Source organism: Sphaerodactylus townsendi, linkage group LG03 (assembly GCF_021028975.2).
Source record: "Sphaerodactylus townsendi isolate TG3544 linkage group LG03, MPM_Stown_v2.3, whole genome shotgun sequence".
Taxonomy (NCBI): domain Eukaryota; kingdom Metazoa; phylum Chordata; class Lepidosauria; order Squamata; family Sphaerodactylidae; genus Sphaerodactylus; species Sphaerodactylus townsendi.
In genome coordinates, this window is record NC_059427.1 from 29,972,766 (window position 1) to 29,999,243 (window position 26,478).

Below are 26,478 nucleotides of genomic sequence, written 5' to 3' on the forward strand. Positions count from 1 at the left end.
AGTTCAGGCAAGATACGGCCCCTACAAGCACACCCTGATAATAACAGAAGATTTCTCCTAATGAAGAAACAGGTTCAGTACAAAAGATTCAATTCAGTTTCCAGACCATCTTCCAGATAAGTCTCATATGCAAACGAAGCGAAACAGGCACATCTGAATTCTAGCAGGGAAAACTGAATCGGGAAGAGACAGGGGTTTAAATTCAGGCATTAATAAGAATGCAGCCCTGTTTCAAACAATCCCTTTATGTCAGCTTGGATTTACTACCCGCTGGCTTAATTCAGTCTGTACTTAATCTCAATAAATTACAAGCAAACGATTTTTATTTGCTCACAAGGTGAGGTTTCTTCCCATTAACAGGCCATCAGCCAAACCAAAAAAGAAAAAAAAAGAACATCTGACTTATCTGTGCCTATAAAGGACCGAGGATTCAAAAGTGTGTGCTATCGTTTAATTAATTATTATGTCTGAGGAAGAAAACAACACGGCTTTAAAAATAATTTTAAAAAGACATTCCTGACACTTGGTTCTATCACATGTTAGAGATTTAGAGTCTGTGTGTGTTTGTGTGTGTGTGTGTGCATACACGCCCACACCCAGCATAGGGGGAGGCTGGAAAGCTTTAGAAAACCAGCGTGACCCATCAAACATTCACCTCCCACAAAAGGGTTGGCAACGTGTAGGGGGGGGAGGGGCATCTAATGCTTCCCAGTTGTAGAAAGTTAAAGCAAAAAATGGTGAGAAACAGCAAGAGGGAAAGAAAGAGACAGAGAAAGAGCAGGAGCCATGACTTGGGGAGCTAATTACTCAAATTTGGTAAGTTCAGCAAACACATGCTATTTGATGACCTACTTTTTTTTTTAAAAAAAGGGCTTGTAAATGCATTACCTGAATTAGTTTTGATGTGCTATGTTTACAGCTTGTTCCCTACAACACCTCTCCTTTTTAACAGGGAGTCCTGCTGAACACCAACAAGGCAAGGTCAGGTCTTTCTTTGTTCTTTACTTTCGACAGCAACAGGATTCTGAGGTGGTATCTGTTATTGTAGCGCAGCTTGACTCCCAATGTTTTCAAACAGCTGAATTAATATACGTTTCCCGAGGGCTTTGATTAATCCTCACTTTATCTTTGTACGCGACTGCCGTTTCTCTGGATTTTAAGCTAACGGAAAGCAAATGTGTATTTCCCTTTCAAAATTATCCCCACGGTCCACAATATGCCGGGAGGGGGGTTATCACGGGGGCTTCTAATAGCATTAACATAACACACTGAGGCAAGTCAAGGACAAGATCATTGTGTGAGGGAAGATTAAAAGGAGGAGGCTACTGCTTCAGCTTTGGGTACTCTTTCGGCTGTCGGTGACTTTCACTCAAAATTTGAGAACCGGGCACTGAGTCGTCTGCTTTTTGTATATTTGGCACCCATCACTTCACACTGAAGTTCGTCATGTAAAGGCGATGAAAGAAAAGAGCTGTGCGTTCACAAAACAACACCAATGCCCAATATGCTCAGCACAAAGTTGCTTCACAAACTTATATGGGCAGAGAGGGCATAAGGCAAACAAAAAAAATCAATTGCCTCAGTTCAAAACTATATTATGTGCTTAGTGAGTCATATTTACAAAGATACATTAAAAAAATCTGTTGACAGTTTTGTGATATACAATGTATGAAACCTGCCACAGATAGAAGAGGAGAGAGAAGTGTTTGCATTTTATAACCCACTTTTCTCAACTGTAAGGAGTCTTAAAGCTGCTCACTGACTCCTTCCCTTCCTCTTCTGGTGATACACTCCTTGTAAGGTTGGTGAGCTGAGAGAGCTCTGAGAGAACTGTGACTAGCCCAAGGTCACCCAGCAGGCTTCATGTGGAGGAGTGGGGAATCAAACTTGATTCTCCAGATTAGAGCCCACTGCTCTTAATGTGTACACCATGCTGGCTTTCAGCACCCAATCCAGGCCTGTTTCAATAAAGACCACACACAAAATCAATGCACAGGTCTGACCTGCCTGAGAAGTTTACAAAACACAAAATGGACAACCATCAGACTGAGAACACAAACAGGGGTGTTTCCTTCTTCCCACAGCTTCCTAAATTAGCTGATGTTAACTAATCTGCTGTGATACTTTGACTGTATAGGTAAATATTAATCATGCCAGGCCCTGTGAAATCACTATGCTGGGAACTGCTAGGTGTTTCATTATTTTGCATATCTTTTTCTAACCAGAACCATCTTTATCAGGCTATAGAAACGTTTTTTTTAAAGGTGTGCAAATAAACTTGTTAGACATTTTGTTTTGAGAATGGCCTTTGTTTTCCTACCTCGTCTACATTTTATAACTACACCACCTTTTCACATAACCTCTCCGTGGAAACTAAGGTATATAGCAGGGTGAATGGCATCGTGGTGACAAATCCCACAGCGAAATCTGCTCCGAGTATTCATATGTTCCCTTGAAAGAGTGCTAAATTCTTGTAAGCTCCGTAGATTGAGAACCTTGACAAAATCTGTACATGAAAATGCAGGGTTGTTGATCACAGCAAGAGAACCTTTTTGGTCCTTGTAACATACAGAGAATAGGACTTCTATACGCCTTTAAGTGTAATCATGAACATTAGGGGTGGAGACTTTTGCCTTGATGCCACTTCCTTTGCTAAACGTAGTCAGTTTTGATACCTGCAGTTTGACGACTAGAGTTTTTTCATATATGTTATGACAGAATCTCGACAGTGGGTGGGGTTTACTTGCTATACTTGAAGCCAGTGTGGTGTAGTGGTAAAGAGCAGTGGACTCTAATCTGGTGAACTGGTTTTGTGAACTGGGTGACCTTGGGATAATCACAGTTCTTCGGAACTCTCTCAGCCCCACCTACCTCACAAGGTGTCTGTTGTGGGGAGAGGAAGAGAAAGGAGTTTGTAAGCCCCTTTGATTCTCCTTACAGCAGAGAACACTGGGGTATAAATCCAAACTCCTCCTCTTCTTTATGTGTACTTCACTCTTCACTGTCAACCATTTCCTGCACAATACTGCATGTTGCTTTACGGAAAAGGATTTTTAAAAGTATGAAATACAGTTGTTCCTGCAGAAAGCAAGTTTTTATGATTTATACAAACTTTCATGTTACAACTTTGCACTCACTGCTTAGGTACTTGCTCAATAAGTGGATTATCCTGAAGAAAACAGGGTAATCATTTTTGTATTGTCAAAGGTTTTCACGGCCGGAATCACTGGGGTGATGTGTGGTTTCCAGGCTGCATGGCCATGTTCTAGCAGCATTCTCTCCTGACGTTTCACCTGCATCTGTAGCTGGCATCTTCAGAGGATCTGATTGTAGCAAAGCAAGTGGAGTATATATACCTGTGAGTGACCTTGCTACCTTCATTGTTACTCACAGGTATATATACTTCACTTGCTTTCCTACTATCAGATCCTCTGAAGATGCCAGCCACAGATGCAGGTGAACTGTCAGGAGAGAATGGTGCTAGAACACGGCCACACAGCACCCCAGTAGTCATAATTTTATACAAATGACAAGAGCTAAGAGTACTCTTTATGCTGCCCAATTCATAAATAGATCAAACACCGCCCATAAAAAACTCTGTTACTTTGTCTTCCTGCTTTGTTCTGAAGTGACGCCAACTTTAATAGGTTTTTAGATGCATCCTTGGGTTTTCTTCAGAACTTAATGTTGAACATTTGCCTTAAGAACCATTCCAATGATCTAGCTGGCACTTGTCCCTGGCAGTAAGTTCATTTTGTACGCCATCTGCCAACTGAAATGCCCTCACGCAAGATTTAGCCAACATTGCTGAGCCAATAACCAACCCAATAATCCCCCAGTCACCTCATAACAGTCATGTTCACTGCTTATTGTGGATAATCGGTGCACTATTGCCTCTGTCAGATGTTTGTCATATACACTTCTGTTATAGCACTTCTAGCTCATGACATCTAATCTTAGGGAAAGTGCTGAAAATTCAGGCATTTTTCAAAGCATAGCTCTTTTTGTGGCCCGACTTGATCATGTGCAGGCACAAAAAAATACAGAAGATTTCTGGAGAACAAAAGCAGCCCCAGCACTTGAGGCAAAGAGAACAGAAAGCAATCTAATGATATAAACCCTCTTGGTGGTTATACTTTTTCTCACTGAAAGGTGATAGGAGATTTATGAATTAATTGACCATTTTCTGGACCTCATTGTTCTAGAATGCTCTGCTTCGGTCCTGCTGTTACCTAGTTCTGTCCCCAAGGCACTAGTAGAGCATTCTAGAACAAAGAAGGTCCAGGAAATGGCCGATTAATTCACAAATCTCCTGTCATCTTTCGGTGAGAAAGAGCATAATGTATTCAATGCTATTGCCACTTCTGTCATCGCTACTATTAGTTCATACAGGTTTATCATAAGCACTGTAAAAATATACAGTTATAAGTAACAGAGGTGAGGTTAATTCTACTGGAACAGCAAACAAGCATAAGGGCTTTAGACAAATATTTTGTAGTGGGAACTGGACACAGTTATTTAGCAGATTCAATTGCTGCAAACTACAAAATATCGTATTATTTGTGTGTTCAGTTACACATACTTTGACCCTGCTTGTCTCCATCATAGATTCCCAAGAAGGCAGTAATTTCCACACTCTTCTGCACAGAAAATAATACTAAACAGGACTACACAGAGTCAGAGCAGTGAAGTGATTAAGAGCAGGTAGAATCTAATCTGGAGATCTGGATTTAATTCCCTGCTCCTCCACATGAATGGCAGACTTTAATCTGGAGAACCCAGTTTGATTCCTCCACTTTGGACTAGTCACAGTTCTGTCAGAACTCTCTCAGCCCCATCTATAAGGTACATGGGGCTGAGAGAGCTCTGATAGAACCGTGATTGGTCCAAAGTGTCTGTTGTGGCAAGAGGTGTCTAGTACAAGGTGTCTGTTGTGGCAAGAGGAAGGGAAGGAGTTTGTAAGCAGCGTAGAGACTCCTTTCAGGAGACAAAGGCAGGGTATAAATCCAAGCTCTTCTTTTGTTGATATAGTCTGATGAGTAGGATGCCAGACTGAATCTGGCATCCTATAGGTCAGTCTGGGATAGGAATCTGGTGAGCAGCCCTCAGCATCATGATTGCGATGATGTCACATCCTGGGAAAACCCGGAAGGGACAAGGTTATCTAGGAATCAGCAGATACATTATGGTTTTTTTTCCTGTGATATCATCATGCTTGTGATGTCAGAGAGGTTTTTTACAATTTCCCCTCTGCAGCAGCAACAGGATCGCCAAGTGGGGCATCTCCTGCCCTGATCGAGGGCTTGCCAGGCCTACTGAGCAGTCACAAGTGTTCTAAGGTACAGTGGTACTGCAAGTTCCCTCATAATGAGTTTGGCAGTAAAGCACAAAATGACAAGCGAGAGACCCTCTCATACAGATATGCTTTACTTAATCCTCACCAATATTCAACCTTCTCCTATTCAGGATTTCTGAAAATGCTTTCTGTGGTTTCCCCCCTCCAAAAGGGCGATATGAAAATATGATGAAATAGCTCACAAATGCTAAGAATGCCTTCGACAATACAATATCAACTTACCTTCTCAGAGAAACCAAGCAATATGCATCAGGCGGAGGTATTATTTTGGGGGCTGATTCTGAGATTAATTTTTTCCACAGAAATAAGAACCATAACTCACAGTTCTTCACCAAAGGATACACATATTGGAAAACATAAATCTGACTTGGTCTTCTGCACTGTTTACACAGCCTCTGTGTATACAGTGCATTAGGAACGCCGGTAATTCCAAAAGTATTACACCTATGGGCAAATTCACATCCCCCGATTACATGTTCAGTAGATCTGAGCTGATCTGAGGAAGTCAAAAAGTTGTGCAAATGCTTCATCATGAAAGCAGCTCACAATACTGTCAACATCTGCAGAACAGTTGCTTGTCCAACATTTAACAGCTTGCCAAAGGAATGGGAAATGCAGGTTGAATTGAATCACAAACACTGACTACCTGGCAACAGAATATTCTGAACCAACCAGCTGTTCCATCCATCACTGTGCGCTTCATAACGTCCCCCCCCATAAATAATACAATAGCAAAGAATACCAAGAACACTGTTCCTTTAATGTATTTTTAGTGAAAGCCATGCTTCCAGCCACACTCTCTTATCTACTTACATCCTGCCAATCTTCTGTTTCCCACGTATAGATGGCACATTCTGTCATTTGGCATTCCTGTTCTGAAGCTGGTCTGCTGAGCTGGTCACATTCGGTTTCCCTAATTGTTTTGTGAGTGCCAAGATGGCAGTAGACACTTCTCTGCTGAACGCCTCTCCCACAGGACACTGAGCACTGAGGAAGAACAAAAAGTAAGTGTCAAATATCTGATTTTTTTATAGCAGGCAAAGAATCTCTGATAACCTGTTTCAGATGGGAGAAAGAATTCTAAGGAAGGCCCCCAACACTTTCTGCAGGGAATTCAACAATGCCCTCCCCCCCCCCCCCCGCAGTTTCGAGCAGGGCTGACACAAGACTGTGGGCGTTTTCCCACTTACCAGTAGCTGCGCGCTACTGTAGGCAAGTAGCACAGGGTCCCCCGGCACTCCCCACTACAGGGGAGGCGACAACGCAGCCGCCCCGACGCTGTCGCGCCCCCTCAGCGCGCGTCATTCCTGGTGCTCTTCCAAACGGCGTTGTGGGGAAGCCCGGGCGCGCTCCAGAAATGACGCGCGCTGAGAGCAGCGCGCGGCATACGGGGGGGCGTGGCAAGTGGGGAAACGCCCTGAGACAGAAAACGAAGACCTGATGCTTACTGACCACTCCCCAAAACTGGGATGAACATAAAGACTTACAACTGATTATAAAGCACTACACTTGAACCATTTATCGGTTTACCACCCCCACCCCCCGTTCCCATCAGCTTAACATACTCAAATTCAGTTTTACAAACCAAGTCATCATATGATGTAACCATCGTACATTTCCAGAAAGTGTAAGAAAATGAAGCAACGGACAATGAGCTATTTTTAGTGACTGAAAAGATCAATTGAGTCTACCCCTTGACAGGGCAGGCTTTTGACCCACAGAACCCCCCCCCCCCCCCCGCAAATATTCTGAAGGACACAAAAAAATATGTCACATACATACAGTGCTTCCAGCTACAGCATTCTTGGAGAATTGTTTGAGGCACAGCTGTGTGTTCAAAACTCCTTACATATATAAATACCATCCGGTCTTATCTTCCAAAATAGCAACTTTTTCATGCTTTGACGTAAATGGACACTTGAAGGTTCTTAACAAAATTATGAACCTCCTGAATGCCATGGCCAATTTCAACTAATTATCCCTGCTGGAGGGTAGGGGCGAGAATGCCTCTGATCCGGCGAAGTTCAGACACAATAAAAGGGTTTGACATACGTCGCCACACCTGCCGATTACAAAGTCGTGCTCCTCAAAGGTTGTCACAGGTAAATCAGTGGGATCACTGCCTTTTAAAGTTTCTGGGAATTCTGCCTACTTCCTCACCAAGGGAGGGAACAGGCTTTTCTCCACAGCAACTGGCGTGTGGCTAATTGCAAAGCTAACAATCAGCTTTCTTGTCTTTTTCATGTAATTGTCTCCTGATTTTATTATCATTGGAACATATTTTCCTATCGCTAATCTCAGTGAAGCCCAGCTAAACATTGTTCCAAACCGAAAACAAAACCCCAGCAATAATTTGTCTAGAGATCCTTGTTTTAACAGCCTCGTTAAAACAATTAAGTAAAAAATGATAGTGATAATGGTTGCAGTCCGGAACACTTTTACATTTAAGTCCCACAGAGGTCATTTATTCGTGGGTAATGGGCTGTGGAGTTGTCAACAATGTACTGAGAAGTACACATGCAGCCCAATTATATACAATTGCTATGCACAGAAAAGTTCCTTTGATCCAACTGCACTGACTCCCTAGTAAGATTGCATGGGATTGCTGCCCTTGGGTGACGATGGATGACATTTTGGCTCATCAGTACATCTTAAAAAGCACCTTGAGCATGTGTAGAAGAGGATAATTACTTTTGCAGAGGAAAGGCTTAAAAGTCAAGAAGGTGCCACGTATTTTATCTGACATTTAGTGAAATGGAAGGTAACAGTTTGATAGGCCTTGTTAATGCGGGAGCGATTAAGCAACAATTTATAATCTAGTAATGTAATATCTATAAATGTTCTGGCATTTATTTCTTATTATTTGTTTATTGTTAGATTTGTACCCCACCCTTCCCCTCACTGGCTCAGGGTGGCTAACATCATTTTTAAAAATTTAAGTTAAAATCCTTAAAACAAGGCAATAAAATTATAGAAACACCTACTGCACCAACCATACAATTTCTCAGGCATGAAGAGATGGCAGGTGTCCAATAACATGTGGGGATGAAGAGAGGGAGGCCTCGATGGAAAACCGTAGGTCCCCCAATCGTATGCCTGGTGGATTGGCTCATTCTTACAGGCCCTGTGGAATTGTGCTACGTCTCACAGAGCCCAGGCCTCACCAGACAGAGTGTTTCACCAGGCTGGGGCCAGGGCAGAAAATTGCCCTGGTTGAAGCTAGTCAGATTCCATGGATAATATCCTGCCATTTGCAAGTACTATTTTGGGTCAAGGACCAGCAGTAGTTCGTCGAGCAAAGCACTCTTTGAGGGACATAATGGGCAAGACGGTGCCATAAGGTATGCTGGTCCCAGACTTTACAGGTAAGTTCCAGAATCTTGAACTTGATTCGGTACTCCACATGGAGCCTTTGCAGCTGGTGGAGCACTGGCATAATGTGTTCTTGCCACGGGGTCCAAGCAAAGACTCTCACTGCTGCATTCCATACCAGCTGGAGCTTCCAGAGCAAGCCCAAGAGTAGCCTTGTGTGGCAGTAGTCAAGTCTAGAGGTGACGATTGCATGGATCACTGTGGCAAACATGTTTGAACGACAGATACCATGGATAACATCCTGCCATTTGGAAGTACTATTTTGACAGCTGTTGGGATGGCAAGAGTTATTTATTAGCACCACATTTATAAATCTCACGTCAGGTGCCAAATTTTCTTCGGTTTTCATTTCAAATTATTAGTTTCTTGCAAATCACACTTTGATCTCATTTTATTACATGGACAATTTACATCGCTTTTTTTTTTAAGATCATTTACCCAAACAAGTTAAAAGTAGGATTTCTCCTGCACTGCAGCTTTTATTGTCTGTGTGCCCCATAAAATGAACAGACTCAAAGAACAGCTGACGAGGGACATTCCTCAGGTTATAAATATTTATGAAAGGCCAGTTTTGTGTAACTTGGAAAGGTGGGGCACAATGCAGCTAGATTTCTGTGCTAGGTGATGCAAATGCTTCCCATATGGTGTGGCGCTTTTCACTGTGATTAATAACGTGTGTTCACCCCTACGGGATAATGGAGAAGTAGATTCAAAGATCCAGGGGTGTACACAAAACGCTGAACTGCTGTGTATTTTGGAAAGGATTTCAGCCCTTGTTTGTGACTTATAAATCTTCCCCATTTACTGTAATAATATATAGTGATAAATTGTGGCGTATGTGAAATCAAAGAAAATATCCTTATTAGTACTGCCAGTAAGATAGTAACAGCTCCTTCGAGACTGATGTTAGGACACATCATGGCTACATCCAAGACTTTTTTTGGCAGGAGTGATTCAAATGTTCATTTGACAGCCAATGTGGAACAAGAGTTTGGATGCTGAACTAGGACCTGGGAGATGGAGGTTCAAAGACCCACTCAACCCAGGGTGACCTTGGCCAGTCGCACAGTCATCGGCCTAATCTACCTCACAGGGCTGTTGTGAGAATAAAACAGAGGAGAGAATAGCAATGTGGGGAGAAAGATGAAAGGCAAGTGGGAAAAAAGTAAACGATATCAACATATAACAGATATCATCACATATGGCTCACGATTCATGTAAATCATTCCTTTTCCTGAAAGCAGAAAAATGCAGTAATGATTATGGTTGCCAGCTCTAGGTTAGGAAATTCCTGGAGATTTGGTGATGGAGCCTGTTGTTTTAAGGGACTCTCCGGTTTTCCTGTAATCAAAAATTTCCGAACAGAAAACCACCACCCAAAACAACAAAGATAACTAAAACCCTTCAAAAACACAAACACCGAAAAATGTGACGCTCCCCTCCCACCACAATAAAGTTGGAGAACTCAGAAGGATATAACATCCTAGAGTCCATCCCTCCTTTTTCTTCAGGGAAACTGATTTCTGTAGTCTGGAGATGAGTTGTAATTCCACAGAGCGCCAGTCCCCACTTGAAGGATGACAGCTCTACATAACTACGCCCAGTGTAACTTTGTACTATGAAAAATGTTTTATTCTGAGAAAGACACTTAGTTGAAATGGAACTTTTGAAAAAATGGCGACGACCCAGTTTTGATACAGATGATGACTGCTCAGATTACACACCTAGGCGAGGCCACACATTTATAGGTTCACGTTCTTGTGTGCCTTTCTAAGGACATCGCAAGTTTGAAAATTGACTGCTGCAACTTCAAGTTAGGTTCCTTTTATATTTTGTGGGGGTGAGTTACTGGTTGTTTTATAACTCTGTCCCCCAGAAATACTTTCTTTTAATTAAGCAACAGGATTTAAAGGAGGGCTAAGAATAAGTTTAGTTCATTATTATTGGAGAATAGATAATGAAACTTCACTCATGTCACACTGTAATGCTCAATGAGATATACCTCGAAAGCAGGTAAACATTTCAATTTATTTCCGGACAAATTAAACAGCTCCCAAAAACTTCAGCTTCTGATGTTGTCAGAGCCCATAAAGGAATTGATACATTGGAGGTTATTTCCCCACAGCTAACTTAACTAATCAGTCCATAAAACAGCAACAAAATAAAATTAAGTGGCATGATATTCAAGGAGTGTATCTGTAAAGGACTTCTGTGGCTGACTTACAGCAAGAAGTAGGCTGTTTGGATAAAGTCGCCAGACAAATATTCATTCAACAAACGAAGGACGCTGAGCCACAGAAACAGCACCGTCAGCTGATCTATAGAATGAGAATGAGCAAATGGCCACTCCTGTGCCAAATCACAGTTGTATTATCTGAGTCCCAGTTGCCAGTTCAGTGTTTATGGTAGGAGCGATCTGTATGGCTAGTAATGTTCACTTGGGATAGCAGTGGTTAGGCTCTGGCTATCCCCTTCCACCGACTCCTCCGTGTGCCCCTTCTGTAAAACTAGCTGTGGAACAGGGCCACAAAGTCACGCTTTTGAGTAATGCCTTACGCACAGTCATGATTCTTGACTGTTCATCCTCCTCCACCTTTGTCTGATAGTACGGCATGAGAGACGAACCATTATTTCCCCTGGCTTTTCCTTCCTACAAATCCAGCCCCAAATCCAGCTTTAATAGTATGCCAGGTATCTACTTCTCTCCTCTTCTAATCTCCAGACACAGTGTCTCCTTTCTTCTTAGTGGTGCTTCTTGCGCCTTGACTTACACGAAGGTCACAAAAAAAAAATTGGAGTGCTTTTAAATTCCTTTTAACCAGTTGTTTCTGAACTGGCCTCAGAAAATCCCTTGCAGCAGCTAATAAAAATATTTCCCTGACAATGCAATCTAACACCAGAGCCATAACATTTTAATCAGGTAATTCTTCTTGTCACTCTGATTTTCCTATAGCGGAGCTAGACAAAATATGCCATTGCTTTGTGCCATGATAAATGACATGACTTTCCAGACTGACTATATATGGAGGTGTTGTTGGAGTAATGGCAGCTGATTTCAAAACATTTTCAGTTGATGTCGTAGATATATGTTACTTGGTAAACAAGTAACTTTCGCAGCAGCAGCATTACTACTCCATCGGCCATATCGCCACATGGCATAAATTGGCATCGTTCATTTCATTATAGTGCAGGGTATGTTAGTTTACCACTGGATCAGGAAGAGGCCTGGTTTACAGAGACAAACTTCTGTTTAGAACTCCTTCTTCTAGCTATGTAGGAGTTCAATCAGATAAGCTACAAAGTGGAGTCTCTATTTTATATTTGGTTTGTGTTGTTTTTTTTCTTCCAAGGGTTTTTTTCTTGTTTCTGGTGGAGCTCATCTTCTATGTCTTTTTTGGAACCCCAGCCTCATCACCTGTCTCAGGAAGCATTCTGTCCACCAGAATGATTGATCCAATAGATATAAGGTTGGATATTTTCAAGTTAGAAACCTGAGATTAAAAGTTTTTTTGCCGGGGGTGAGGGTGGGGAGGGATGCATTATAAAATAGTTCTTGCTCTACAAAATCCCACCCTGCTTTACAATTTATGCCCCCAAGTGCTGTACCACTCTTGTCAGGTATTTAAAAATTAATGCAAGATCAGAGAATATTGAAAAGGAGAACAGTGAACAGGACACTGAATCTTATTTGTCTAATTGAAATTGTCTAAGAGAAGCCATTAACGACTTGACCAAGGAGCATTACATAATGATAAAGGAAGCAGATAATGGAGGGGCAATTGTTATACAAAACAGTGGACTATGAACTAGAGGTTATGAGACAACTCAATAAGCAAACTGATTATATCCCCTGCGGTCCTCATGAGTCTTTAAAATCCATCCAAGAAGAGATTAGAGTTCTACTGGAAGAAGGTAAGATAATAGGTTACATTTTACCAAGAGAGAAAAAAAATTCTATACAACATAAGTCCTAGAATACCAGTATTCTACATATTACCTAGGCTTCATAAAGGTATAAAGCCCCCTCCAGAGAGACTTATTGTACCTGAAAGCAAATCTATGTTATAACCCATTGCTAAATATCTGGGCCATTTTCTTAGACCTTTTGTTTCCAATGTTTCTTCACATATAAAAGATACCACAGATTTCATTAATAAACTTGACCAATTGTCATGTATAGATAAAATCAACTGGTTTGCTACATTCGATGTGGCCTCCCTATATACCAGCATTCTCCAAACAGAAGCCATTACAATAATAAAAAAGATATTGAATAGTATGTACTATAAATTGTCCCCCATTTAATTTTTAATGGCCTTGTCAGAAATTATATTCAAGAAAAATTATTTCAAATTTAATGGGAAGTTTTACTGGCAAATTAAAGATCTGCCATGGCTCCAGTAGTGGAAAGTTTTGATGCCCCCCCCCCCCCCCCGCACATACTGTTCAGATAATTTGTATCACAGACATATTATAAAATACAGTGATGTTTTTGTATTATGGAAAGGAACTCGAACCAATTAAAAACATTCAACAGTTGGCTTGATAACACAGACATGAATTTAAAATTTGAATTACGTACAAATACAAACAGATACATTTTTAACACATCATGGGTTTTAGGGACAATAACCAAATTGTTACAAGTTTATATATTTTTTAAAAGTCTGACTAAACTTCCCTCCTTAAATACGACAGCCAGCACATGTGAGAAACAATTCACCTTTTAGTCAGTCTCTTAGAATTAGGAAAAACATTGCACAAGATTACAGAATTTTTAAAGGGCAGCATTAATATTATAGAAAAGCTTGGCAGATAAAGGATATCCATAGCAGGTTTCAAAAACATCTCTTGCCAAGGCTGTTGTTAAAGACAGAAGTGAGATTCTGTCAGGCAAGGGGGGAAAAGTGACCCAGGAAGGTAACCAGTCTTGCTTACATTTCTGTAAGGGCAGCTTTAAAAAAAAAGCATTAAAAATTGGAACCTATTGGATGATATTCCAGTGTGCAGGAATAAATCTATTGTTGCTTTTTCAGCTTCTTTGAAAAATCCTCTTTTTTGCTTTTATGGGGACGTTACTAAAAAGAATCTGAAAGGTCAGTACTGTTTAATGTTAATTTAAAATGTGATTTCTTTATACATTTACAATACACAGTATACATTGTTGTTTACTTACTTGTCTCAATATTACAGTGTAATTAGATATTACACTCAGCACATGTTCTGTGAATTGTCCTATGTATAATTTTTCTATATACTTTTGAAAATGTTTTAAATCATGCATCACATATGTTTATATTATTATTTTGTGTTCTTTTTTCATTTATTAGATTCCCCCTGATGAAGCTGCTCATGAAATGCATAGAGGTTGTAAAAAGTATTAGATTTATTTCCCTCTGCACCATTTGTTTCCAGACCTAGCCTTGGAGACAAAGTCTACCAGATCAGCTGTTAGTCTTTATCTTCAGTTCCTTTAAATTTCATTATTTTCTATGGGGACTTGTTTTCTGCTCCGGCATATCCAATGTCACACCCCAAGTTATGCATATTTAGTCCCCCTGGTGTCAATGGGTCTGAGCATAGGCAACCAGGCACAAGAATAAAATGGCAGTCATTAATTGCAAAGTCATAACAGATTATCAGGGGCTATAAATCAAACGGTATTCTTATTAACTTGGATTTCTTTTCAAATTGGACTCAATCATGTGAGATAATTTGTAGAAATTTTAAAATGTCTGTTTATATATATGCTTGGGCATCTGACAGACTGTTACACATTAATCAGCATGATTTATTAGCTACAAAAATTGGTATCAGAGTGATATAAAGAGGCACAAATCTTTGCTAAAGACTCTGAACAGTATGCTATTCAACAGTCTCTTAACAGTTAAAAACAGGATCTAAGGCTTTAAAATAGAACTCTTCAATCTGCCTGTAATGTATGATTGTAAACTGAACTTTCTATCTATAGCCAAGTGAAAAAATTAGGGAGAAATGTAATACAGCTGAAGTCAACGCAGCGTAGTTGCTGCTCAGTGATCTGGTTCACTTCCAAAGCAAATCTATTGTGGTCCTATCTCCCATATTTTTATCTTGCTTTTGCTCCAAGCAACAGAGAGAAGTGTATATATTCTATCCTGCCCCCAAACTCCATGAGGAAGGTTAGGCTGAGGGAGCATGAACAACCCACGGTCATCCTATGAGTTAAATATTTGTAGCTAATCCTGGGATGGCTCTCTTTATCATAGCTGAACCTTCTCTGACTTCAACATCATTATTAGGATCAGTGTCTTGGACAGGACAATGTAACAACTGAACATAAGAAGAGCTCTGCTCAATTTAGTGAATCCAGCATCATGCTTCACACAGTGACAAGCCATGTGCCCTGGAGGGTCATCAAACAGGGCATAGAAGCAAACACCTTCCTCTACTGCTGCACCTTAGCACTGGTATTCAGACATTTGCTGCCTCTGTAGATGGAACTTTTCTTTAGCTGCCAAGACTAATAGCCACTGATAGACCAATTTTCTATGAACCTGTCTAACCTTCTGTTAAAGCCACCTATGCTTGTGGCCATCAATACATCAAGTGGCAGTGAATTCAAAAATTTAATCACAAGGAAGTATGGTCTTTTGTTTCTTCTGAACTATTGCTCATTATTTCTGTTATTCTATTTATTTACATCCATTCTCTGCCCTTTCCCACAGTCTCGGGGTGGGTTACAATAAAAACCAAACTGAAGTAAAATCACAACAGCAAAAATCCAACAACAATAAAATCATACTAAAACCCCATCCTAAAAACCTGAACACAATCTGCAAGCTCCCATACCCACGCCACTAACACAAAAGGGAGGGGTGTATGGACATCTCGAGGGCCCCCTCCCAATGGGGGAATCAATCGAACATCAGGGGGAAGACGACAGTCATTAACTTAACTGGTTGCCGAAGAGTTCTAGTATTATGGCAGGAGAAATAGCTCCCTCTATTCCCGTGGGGGCGAACCTTTGGCACTCCAGATGTTATGGACTACAATTCCCATCAGCCCCTGCCAATTGGCCATGCTGGCAGGGGCTGATGGGAATTGTAGTCCATAACATCTGGAGTGCCAAAGGTTCACCACTACTGCTCTATTCACTTTCTCCATCCCATGGAACATTTTATAGCCTACTATCAAGTCTTTCCTCAGAAGCTTTTCCGCCTAACCTGACAAGTCCCAGACTCTTTCACTTTTCCTCACAGGAATGATTCTCCAACCCATTAATCATTTCGGTTGCCTTCTTTTGCACTTTTCCCAGCTCTGTTCTATTGTTTTTGAGACACAGGGCCCACCCCTCTGAACCGCACACTATATTCCAAATGAAGCTTCCTGCTTTCTGCTCTGACCAGATTGAACGAGATTGGAGGAGGAAACCAAGAGGCACTTCTATCCTTATCAAAGCTGGGACCGAGGCACTGTTGCTTTCATGCTGTTTTTCATCCCTACGGCCCACAGTCAATGGAACAGTCAACAACTGTTGACAGCCAAAAAGGGGGGGACCCCATTATGAACTTCCAGCTGATCAAGATTTACCAACTGACTTTCCTGGCTTAGCTGTGTCAGTGTTCAAAGAACTGACTCTTCTGTGCACCCTCCTCATCCTCTCTGCCTTTGCCCTGCCTTCACCAGTACTCTGCTTCTGTGTAATCCACTGCCTGCTGCAGATCCCATCATCCCTCAGCAGCAGACAAGCAAGCTCAGCTATTCTGCTCAGTCCAGGTTGCTTATGTGCAAAGCAATACCTGACTGCAGTCTAGGCTGTTGCCTAGCAACCACTGGTCCCGATCTCCCCTCACTCAACTCCCATTAAAAGGGAGAATTCTATATTAGCTGGAGAGGCCCTAACTTTCAAATAATAACTGGAATAGCCCAAATAGGGATGAAGCCAGAGACTGGAGGGTATTATGGAACTGTAAGGCGAGACTTTTTGCTTCACAAAAACAATTTCTCATCACCCCTTTTCACGCCTTCTGGCTCACATGCCCTCAAAGCCTTCTCTCTTTCTAATAACATATTTACTGAAAAGGATGATGACCCTGAATATAAAAAGTATATACACAAATGGGATTTAATTACTGTACATAACTTTATCTGGTATGCAAATTTAATATGGCCACATGTGTATCTTGACAACACAAGTGGGAAAAAACCCTAATTTTCCTTTCAGGTAAAGACAGTATCTGATTGTCAAGGTTTTTGACGCTAGGAGAGACTGTAAAATAAATATAATTAGGGAAGTTATTAAGACAGATTAAGAAGCCAGATTTTCATTCCAAAGTACAGCCACGGTTAAAGTATTAACATTCACAGAACAGAAGTATTGCAGCCAGAATCGGCTCCATTTACTTCAGACTGACACTTCTCTGTCAGATGGCTGTTTAGAGTGGTTAGACTAGAGATGGTCGTGAAAAGAAGACTTGCCACATGGTCTTATATGAACATGATCAAAGGCCCAAGCCATATGGACGCCATACTTCTCAGAAGAGAGAAAGGCACACACACACACAAAACACTAAACAGGACAGCCATGCTAGTCTAGTGCTTCAAAAGCAGGACAGGAGTTTTACTTAAGCTTTTACTGACGCTTTCCTGGGCCCGGGACATATTCAAAGGTGCCGGAAGGCTCCGACTTTAGTTTTTCACCAATACACTGGCAAAGAAACACAAAAAGTATGTGGAGATGACCATTAAATAGCAGTTTTATTCCACACCAGAATGCTGACCCACCTAACCCACTCCTTTGCCTGGTACTGTTCTTCAGGGACCTCAAGCAGAGGGCCTCACTACTCTATTACTTGAGATCTGTCTGGAGATAGCAGTTATTGCATGGGGGAGCTTTTATTTGGTCTGTATGCGTGCTTCCACTGGGCTACAGCATTCAGTTACTAACCAGATGTTCAATAATACTTATAATGTTTGGTGCAAAAATAGGATATCACATCTTACCTGGCCCCAGTCTCCTGTTTTCCACTTTGGGCACCTGCCACCTCTACATTTTTTTTGCACGTTCGGTTTAGCCAGATGCTTACAAAGATCACTTTCCAAATGTTTCCCATCCTTCGACAAGCAATAAAGGTCTCGATACTTCTGCCCTCGGCCACAAGAGACCGAACACTGTAATGTAAAAGTAAAGACATATGTATCTTATACGGCTATGTCCTTACACACATTTCGTGAAAAATACAGGATATTGCATTTTGGCAGTGCAAGGATGAACAATGACCCCTGTGACACAATTTCACACAGAACGGCAGAACAGAACATTGTGTGCATTTCTTGTGATCATCACCATCAATAACTGTTTCACAACTTCTACTTCACTCAATCACTTTCCATCCGTATTCAACTCTTAATAAGGTATGTAACAAAAAAAAGAAGAGGAAAGAAATATGCCCCCCCCCTCCCCCAAAAGATTTCAGGAAAAAATGTTTCAAATATGTTGTATTTTGAGACTTGATTCGAAATGGGTGTTTTGACTGAAATGGTCACTTTGTCAAATGCAGAAAGGCAACAATAAGGGCATAAAATGCCTTGGAGAAACATTTTGGAGAAATTGATAGGGATAATGCCTTTACACTTTCATACGATACTGGAACTAAGGAGAAAAACTAATTGTCATCAAGAAGGTTTAAAATGAACAAATAAAATCATACAATACATGTGTAACTTACAGCAGACCCAGATTTCTAAATTAAAAACTGGACTTCGCAGATTTTTGGCATATGATGATATGTATAGTAGGGAAGGAGTATGGCTTGGTAGTAGAACATGCAGAAAATCCCAGGTCCAATCACTGGTATCTCGCATTAATAGGATTAGGTGGCATAACATGTGCTCGAGATTATATGAGCCACTGCCAATTAGAGCAGACTATACTGACCTTGATAGACCAATGGTTTGATTCAGTAAAAGATAGCTTCATGTGGTCAAGTGATATCAAGTGGCAGAACAAAAAGAGTACCATAGTTAAGCATATTCCCAAGCAGCCTAAGTGATCTTTTACCTAGTTTTAATGGAAATGTCCCCCTCTTGGACCCATCTGTTAATGTGGTGAGGGGATTTGGGTGTGTCTGCTAAACTGAGAGCAATACCGTAAGGAATTCTAACTCTTGACAAGAGGATAAAAATACAATCTAAACATTCCTAGAAAGTTTAAAATCACAGATATTATCAAGAAAGAATGCACAAAGACTATTCCTGTAGCCAAAAGAATAGAAAGACTCAGTGGATGACTATTGAAACTGCAGCAACATTGCAGCAACAAGCACATAGAGACAAACTATTATAATAATCAGTGTAAAGGAAAAGGAAGAAGAGATCTGTTCCACAAGATCCAAAAAAATCAAAGGGATATTTAAAGAATGGTTAGGCAAGCTGAAAGATTTAATTGAACAGGACAAAATAAAGATGAGAATAACACAATGAAGAATTTTACAGAAGAGATGAAAGGATGACACATTCCTTGAAGAAGAACCAACAGTTTTAGAAAGCAAAGTAAAATCTAAACTCAAAGTGATTGGGAGAAACAAATTACCAGTAGAAAGATATCAATAGAGCTATTCCAAGCTATAGAAACACAGCCCATCAAAATGTGGAAAACTGAAAAAGAAAACAATGATCTGCAGAATGGAAACATTGATTCCAGTTGTTTAACAAAGGAGACAACAGAGACTGCAACAACTATCAGACCACTGCATCAATTTCTCATGCAAGCTAAGTGATGCTCAAAATCTTATAATAAAGACTGTTACCAGATATGGAATGAGAAATGTCTGATTTTCAAGCTGGTTTCAGAAAAAGAAGAAGCACTAGAGAATGCAAATTTACGTTTGTTATTGGACCATATGAGAGAATTTCTGAAGAAAATTCGCTTGTGTTTCATATTTTACGGCAAAGATTTGACTGTGTGGACCATGAAAAACTATGGTTGGTTTTAAAAGAAATGGGTATGACTGGTTTGATGTACAACTTGTACTCTGGACAAGAGAGTTTGGACAAAATATAAAAAACAGAATGGTTTTCAATTGGCAAAGGTGTCACACAATGATGTATTTTATCTCCCTGTCAGCTCACTCTGTATTCAGAACGCATCATAAGAAAAAACTAGATTAGATTTAGATTAAATTCTAAGTAGCCAGGTTATGAAGTACAGGTGCCTTGCTAACCTACTGCATGTTGAAAGGGATCAGGGAGTCTTAGTAGACCACAAACTGAACATGAGTCAGCAGTGTGACATGGCAGCCAAGAAAGCAAAGAAACCATTTCAAACATTATTTTTCTTTCTATACCACCTCCAAGTGTCCTGCTCAAGGCAGCTACAAGCCATTAAAACATAGCAAGCATGAAAACCACCCATAAAACAGAAGCAGGTGCTGATGAGATAAAATCTCCAAACCAGAAGCCTGAGTGAAAAGATGTCTTTCAGCCTGGTGCCTAAAAGAAAGGGAGAGAATTCTAAAGTTGAGATGTTACCACAGAAAATGACCTTTCTCTATTTGCCACCTGCCTCACCTCTGAAGGCATGGACATGGCGAACAGGGCTTGAGAGGCAGATCTTAACTGACAGATTAGAAATAGTACAGGAGAAGATGACCCAAGTTGTTTAGAGCCACAAGGAATAAAAAATTGAAGGAGTGAAATCCAGTCTAACTCAATCATCTTTTGGCCATTTAAAAGTAAAACCTCTTTTACTAGGCCCCTAGAATGATAGAACCTCCCAGTGGCATTTGCGTTTGACTGGGTCCGAGCCAATATATATTTTTGATGAGTGGACCACGACAAGTTATTGCTAAACCAGAGTCCTAGATATTTGAAAATTTTAACTTGCTCAATGTAGTGGCCCTTTATTACCCAGACTTGTTTTTTACTGCTTTTTCCAAACACCAGGATCTTAGTTTTGTCATAATTCACCTGCAGAACATTTGTCTCACAAAAGTCAATGAATCCATGCAGGAGTCTTGTTAGACCCACATGAGAAAGGGATAATAGGGCTGCATCGTCCGCAAATAACAGGAGAGGGACATGCTTTGGGCCGATCTTAGGGACCTCTTTTACTAGGCAGAATAAAAGAGCCTGGGCAACAGTGGAGCTATGAGATGTTTCTGTGGAGAAAACTATACACTGCCAATGCAGGGCATTGGAGAACAGGCAGGAAGAATAGCACTAGTTGAGGTAACTAAAGTCTGAGTTTCCACTGGACATTTCCATCGTTGCTACCTAGTAAGGAACTCATGGTGTGGTTATTGTGCCAAATAAACTGCTCCCTCCCTCCCCACTTCCCCTCCAACAGCTATCCATAAGGATGACCTTTCTTTTGTTCCCCCTTGACTGCTGTGTGTCAGTGGCCAACAATTCCTGCCAATAAAATGCCACACTGGCTGCCACTGAAGGCAGTACTGTTGGAGAAAATGTTTCGGTTTTTGGCCTTTTCCCCACTTACCCTTGTCGGAGGGTTGCTGCACGCAATTCACAGCCTTGGCAGCACTTAATTCCTGGTCGCGCGCCCGGCTTCCCCGACATCAAAGCCATTTGAAAAGGTGCCAGGAATTACATCGCTGTGAAGCGAGAACGCGTTAAAACTGCATTCTCACCCGCCCCTGGAAGTAGAGTGCAGCTGGACCCAGCGCTTCACTTTAGGAAAATGGCCAGCGGGGCTTAAGGTAAGTGAGGAAAGGTTTTTTTTGTACTTAGTGAAGTATCAGAGTGGAAACTGTGAAAACTATTAACAATGGTGACCAAAAGAGTATAAATAGCAAAGGAATGTAACATGGTGGGACAGTTTTATAGAAGGCAAGATGGGCTTCTGAGGCAGTTCATGTCATAAAACCAGTGGGTTAACCAGTTTGTTTATTCAATTTATACCCTGCACCCTTCCCCCACAATGGATTCAGGGCAGCTTACAACGTTTAAAAATACATTTGAAATACAATAACTATAAATGAAATGGAAATGAAATCAATAAATAGGGCAGTAAAACCAATTATAAAACAATTTGCCTGGAAAATAAAATTACCAGCCAACCTTCCAGTTCGTAACATATGTCAAAGGTTGCACCATATAAAGAAACCTTATAAGGCTGCACCATATAAAGAAGCCTTATGTGCCCTGTGAAATGCTGATAGATCCTGCAAGGCACGAACATCCCTGGGGAGCAGATTGCAGAGGGAAGAGACAACCTCTGAAAATGCCTATGCTCTGGTGGTTAACAAGCAGGCAATTCACAGGTCAGATATCTCCAGAAGATGCTGTGATGATCTAAGCAGGCAAAGGGTGTCATACTTCAAACTTTTTTGGGGTCAAGATTCTCCATCTGCCTTCAGGGATGTTTTTCAACGAGGGCGTGGCTCAATGGTAGAGCATGTATTTTGCCTACAGAAGATCTCAGGTTCAATTTCTGGCATCTCCTGTTAAACAGCAGCACACGAAAGATCTTTCTATACTTGAGAATCCAGAGAGTGGGTATTAGTCAAAATATACAGTACTGATCTTGATAAGTTAATAGTCTGACTCGGTATAAAACAGATCCCATGGCATCACAAGTTTAACAGGCAAATCCAGATGGGTGGTGTGGTGGAATGGGCTGTGGGAGCGGCGCAGGCCGCACTGATGTGCTTGCCTACCTCACCATTGTGTCACCCACACCAGCAAGGAAAGCAAACAAAGCAGTGGGCAGGTACCATGGAGCTCTGTGATACCTGACCTGGAAGATGCTTCTGCCACCAGAGCTGCATCAGCCTAAAGGAGGACGCCAGCGTGGTAGGGGGCAGGCTAGGAGTGTTCCCAAGAGTGCAGCCAACAATGGTTACCCTGTTTCCTTGAAAATAAGACCTACCCTGAAAATAAGCCTTAGGATGATTTTTTAGGATTTTTGGAGGATGCTTGAAATATAAGCCCTACTCCAAAAATAAGCCCTAGTTACAGATTCCCCGGCGCAACTGATCTGGTCATGGGGGGTGGGGGTGGGGGGTGAAAAATCATGGGAAAAAATAAGCCATTCTCTGAAAATAAGCCCATATGCATCTTTTGGAGCAAAAATTAATATAAGACCCTGTCTTATTTTCGGGGAAACACGGTAGCTTCCAGGGAGCGCTCAGCCTGGGAACACCCTCATGTTGGCCTATAACAATGGTGGCGAACCTTTGGCACTCCAGATGTTATGGACTACAATTCCCATCAGCCCCTGCCAGCATGGCCAATTGACCATGCTGGCAGGGGCTGATGGGAATTGTAGTCCATAACATCTGGAGTGCCAAAGGTTCGCCACCATGGGCCTATAACTTACACCATGAAAACATGTGGTATAAGTTGCTATTTTCAATGAAGTTTTCCAGGTGGCAGCTGGGTTCTTTTCCCTCTGCTTGCTTGCTTGGAGGCGGTGTGGTGCTGCCTCTTCTGGACTGTCACCAGTTGCCACAGAGTCCCACTCATCTGGATTGGGCTGTCCAACTAGGAAAGCCAGTCAAAAATGAACAGCGTTGAAATGCTATCAAGATTGCCTTTTCTAGAGCAGGTTGTTTGGCTGTTGTAGCCTGTTAATTACATGTGTGGTTGACCAGAAGAAGCTTGCTATTTTTTTTTTTTACACTTTCAAGCTCCAAAGAAGGTCAAGCAGCTGCAACACGACATTATGAGCCTCAGCAAAAAGCAAACCAGCAGGTAGGTTGGCTGCAAGCTTTGTAGTAAAGCAACAATGCCCAACCTCCTCCTGCAGGTTCATTGAACTTCTTCAAATGTGACCACTTCTGGCATGCTGGCCTCTGAGTCATTTTGGTTTCAGATTAGTCTCCACCAAAAGATTTAGGAATCAAAAGGGGTCTGGACACACAACCAGAATTTAATATGACAGTTCGTTGCCAAACGGGCCCCTTGCTCAGCATGATGTAGGGAGCGATTCAATTCTGATTTCTGCATTACATGTTAAACAAGTCATTGCATGTTATATCACACACCCTGGCAGCTTAGTTCTTCGGCACAAACACATTTCACTGTAACCTAATCAAAGTAACGTTCTGTTTTCTTTTTAGAATGGAGTCGATGCAGGATGATGCAGCCAAGTAACATCAAACGGGCCCCAACAACTCTTCCTCTGGTGCAGAGAGATTCTAATCAGTTCAAGCCTTTAAGATGCAGCAGGAAGGCTGATTTATGCTAAGTAGAAATAGGTAGATACTGAAGCTGGAACATCCGTAACGGCTTTCGAGACATTTAGACAGCCATCAGACTAAGTGAATCTATTACATTTATCATGTCAGTTTTGAAACAATGATGGTGGTATTACTATCAAACCTTCAATATTTTGCTCTATACAGCACTGACATTTTCATTTCACTGCCACATACCTCTGCTACAGGAACCCTTCTATTTTCTATAGGAAGCCTGTCCAAGTTGCATGGTAAAATGAACACCTACTACCCTGTTTCCCCAAATATAAGACATCCCCTGAAAATAAGACATAGTAGAGGTTTTGCTGAAGTGCAAAATATAAGGCATCCCCTGAAAGTAAGACATAACAAAGTTTTTGTTTGGAAGCATACCCGACGAACAGAACACAGAAAAATAAGACATCCCCTGAAAATAGGACATAGCGCATCTTTGGGAGCTAAAATTAATATAAGACACTGTCTTATTTTTGGGGAAACACGGTACTACTGTAAGGTTGGCAGGGGAGATTTCCTCCTGTCTGCTGTTGGACGACTTTCACGGCTGTCAATCAAACAGCTGACAAACATCTAAAACAGCGGTTCTCAACCTTCCTTATGCCGCGACCCTTTAATATAGTTCCTCATGTTGTGGTGACCCCCAACCCTAACATTTGTCCATTTTACAGATGGGGAACACTGATACAGAGAGTCTTAGGCGACCCACAGGTTGAGAACCGGTGATCTAAAAGTCACATAATATGACATATGTAAAAACAGCACAATTATCCATTACAGGACATGTGTGAAATATTGCCAGATTGGTTGGGCACCATCCAGCTCTCACTTGAAAGTGATGGTGATGACAAAAAGTTCTCTTCAGAATACAAGAGCCCTGCTGGACCATGATCCTGTTTCACACAGTTGCCAACCAGTTGCCATGGAGGGCCAACAAACAGGGCACAGGGTCTAAGGCAGGGGTGCCAACCTATGGCCCTCCAGATGTCCATGGACTACAATTATCATCAGTCTCTGCCAGCATGGCCAATTGGCCATGCTGGCAAGGGCTGATGGGAATTGCAGTCCATGAACATCTGGAGTGCCATAGGTTGGCCACCCCTGCTGCCTCTGCGTATGGAGATTCCCTGTACTACCACGGCTAGAAATCATTAACGTATCCATTGACAGATTCACTAAGGAATCCAGTATCATCTTCAAGCCATCTATGCTTGTGGTGATCATTAGGTCCGCAGGCAGTAAATCCCACAATTTAAATATTCTTTAAGTGTTTCTTTTTGTCTGTCCTCAACTCATTGCTCATCAACATCATTAGAAGCCCCTGAGTTCTAGGATTACGCAAGGGAGGAAAAGCTCTATTTTCTCCACCCAATGCACAAGTTTATAAACTCATGTCCCTTCCCTTCTCAGACACCTATTTTTTTTTAAACTGAAAAGTCCCAGCTTCTGTAGCTTTTCTCCACAAGAGAGGTGTTCCAGTCCTTTAAACATTTTGGTTGCCTTCTTCTGCAATTTATCCAGTTATGCAATATCCTTTTTGGGTGCTGTGTGGTTTCCAGGCTGTATGGCCGTGTTCTAGCAGCATTCTCTCCTGACGTTTCGCCTGCGTCTGTGGCTGGCATCTTCAGAGGATCTGATGTTGGGAAAGCAAGTGGAGTATATATCTGTTGGAGTGTCCAGGGTGGGTGGGGAAACCTTGTCTGTGAGTAACAAAGGTGGCAACCAGGTCAATAGTTGAGGGCATCTGAATAGAAGTATGAGTAACAATGAAGACTATAGCCTGGGAGTAACCCTGTAGATAGCAAGGTCACTGGTGGGAGCATCTGAATAGAAGTATCCTGGCCTTTGTTTCTTTTGTCTATGGTCATCCTGTGTTTGTGTGGAGCTGGTTTGGCACAGTCTTGACCCTAGTATTTTTCAACACTGGCAGCCAAGTTCTGTTCATTTTCATAGTTTCTTCCTTCCTGTTAAAATTGTCCATGTGCTTATGGATTTCAATTGCTTCTCTGTGTAGTCTGACGTAGTGGCTTTCAGAGTGGTCCAGAATTTCTGTTTTTTCAAATAATATTCTATGTCCAGGTTGGTTTATTATGTGTTCTGCTATTGCTGATTTTTCTGGCTGAAATAGTCTGCAGTGCCTTTCGTGTTCTTTGATAAGTGTCTGTGCGCTACGTTTGGTGGTTCCTATGTAGACTTGTCCACAGCTGCATGGTATGCGATAGACTCCTGCAGTAGCTAAAGGATCCCTCTTATCCTTTGCTGAACGTAGCATCTGTTGAATTTTCTTAGTGGGTCTGTAGATTGTTTGTAGGTTGTGCTTCTTCATCAGTTTTCCTATGCGATCAGTGGTTCCCTTGATGTATGGTAAGAACACCTTCCCTCTAGATGGCTCTTTATCTTTGTTCATGTGGCTTGTTCTTGGTCTTGCAGCCCTTCTGATTTCTGTATTAGAGTAACCATTAGCCTGTAGAGCCCTGTTTAGGTGATTCAATTCATCTTGTAGGAGGTGAGGTTCACAGATTCTGTTTGCGCGATGTACCAAAGTTTTTATGGTGC

At 41.5% G+C, this 26,478-nt stretch overlaps 1 protein-coding gene and 1 long non-coding RNA gene across 3 annotated transcripts in view; one reads left to right on the top strand and one right to left on the bottom strand.

The window, feature by feature from the left end:
* ADAMTS9 (ADAM metallopeptidase with thrombospondin type 1 motif 9) overlaps positions 1-26,478 on the bottom strand; it is a 211,691-nt gene that overhangs the window by 32,332 nt on the left and 152,881 nt on the right. For both annotated transcript variants that reach the window (XM_048491555.1, XM_048491554.1), the window contains exons 29-30: positions 17,714-17,881; positions 6,170-6,343 (exon numbers count right to left, since the gene is read on the bottom strand). In XM_048491555.1, the coding sequence (XP_048347512.1) occupies positions 6,170-6,343; positions 17,714-17,881 (342 nt within the window). The remainder of the gene's footprint in view (positions 1-6,169; positions 6,344-17,713; positions 17,882-26,478) is intronic.
* Positions 718-24,256, top strand: LOC125429944. Its single transcript, XR_007244071.1, has 3 exons — positions 718-816; positions 6,201-6,360; positions 23,791-24,256. It is a non-coding gene; the product is annotated as an uncharacterized LOC125429944 (long non-coding RNA).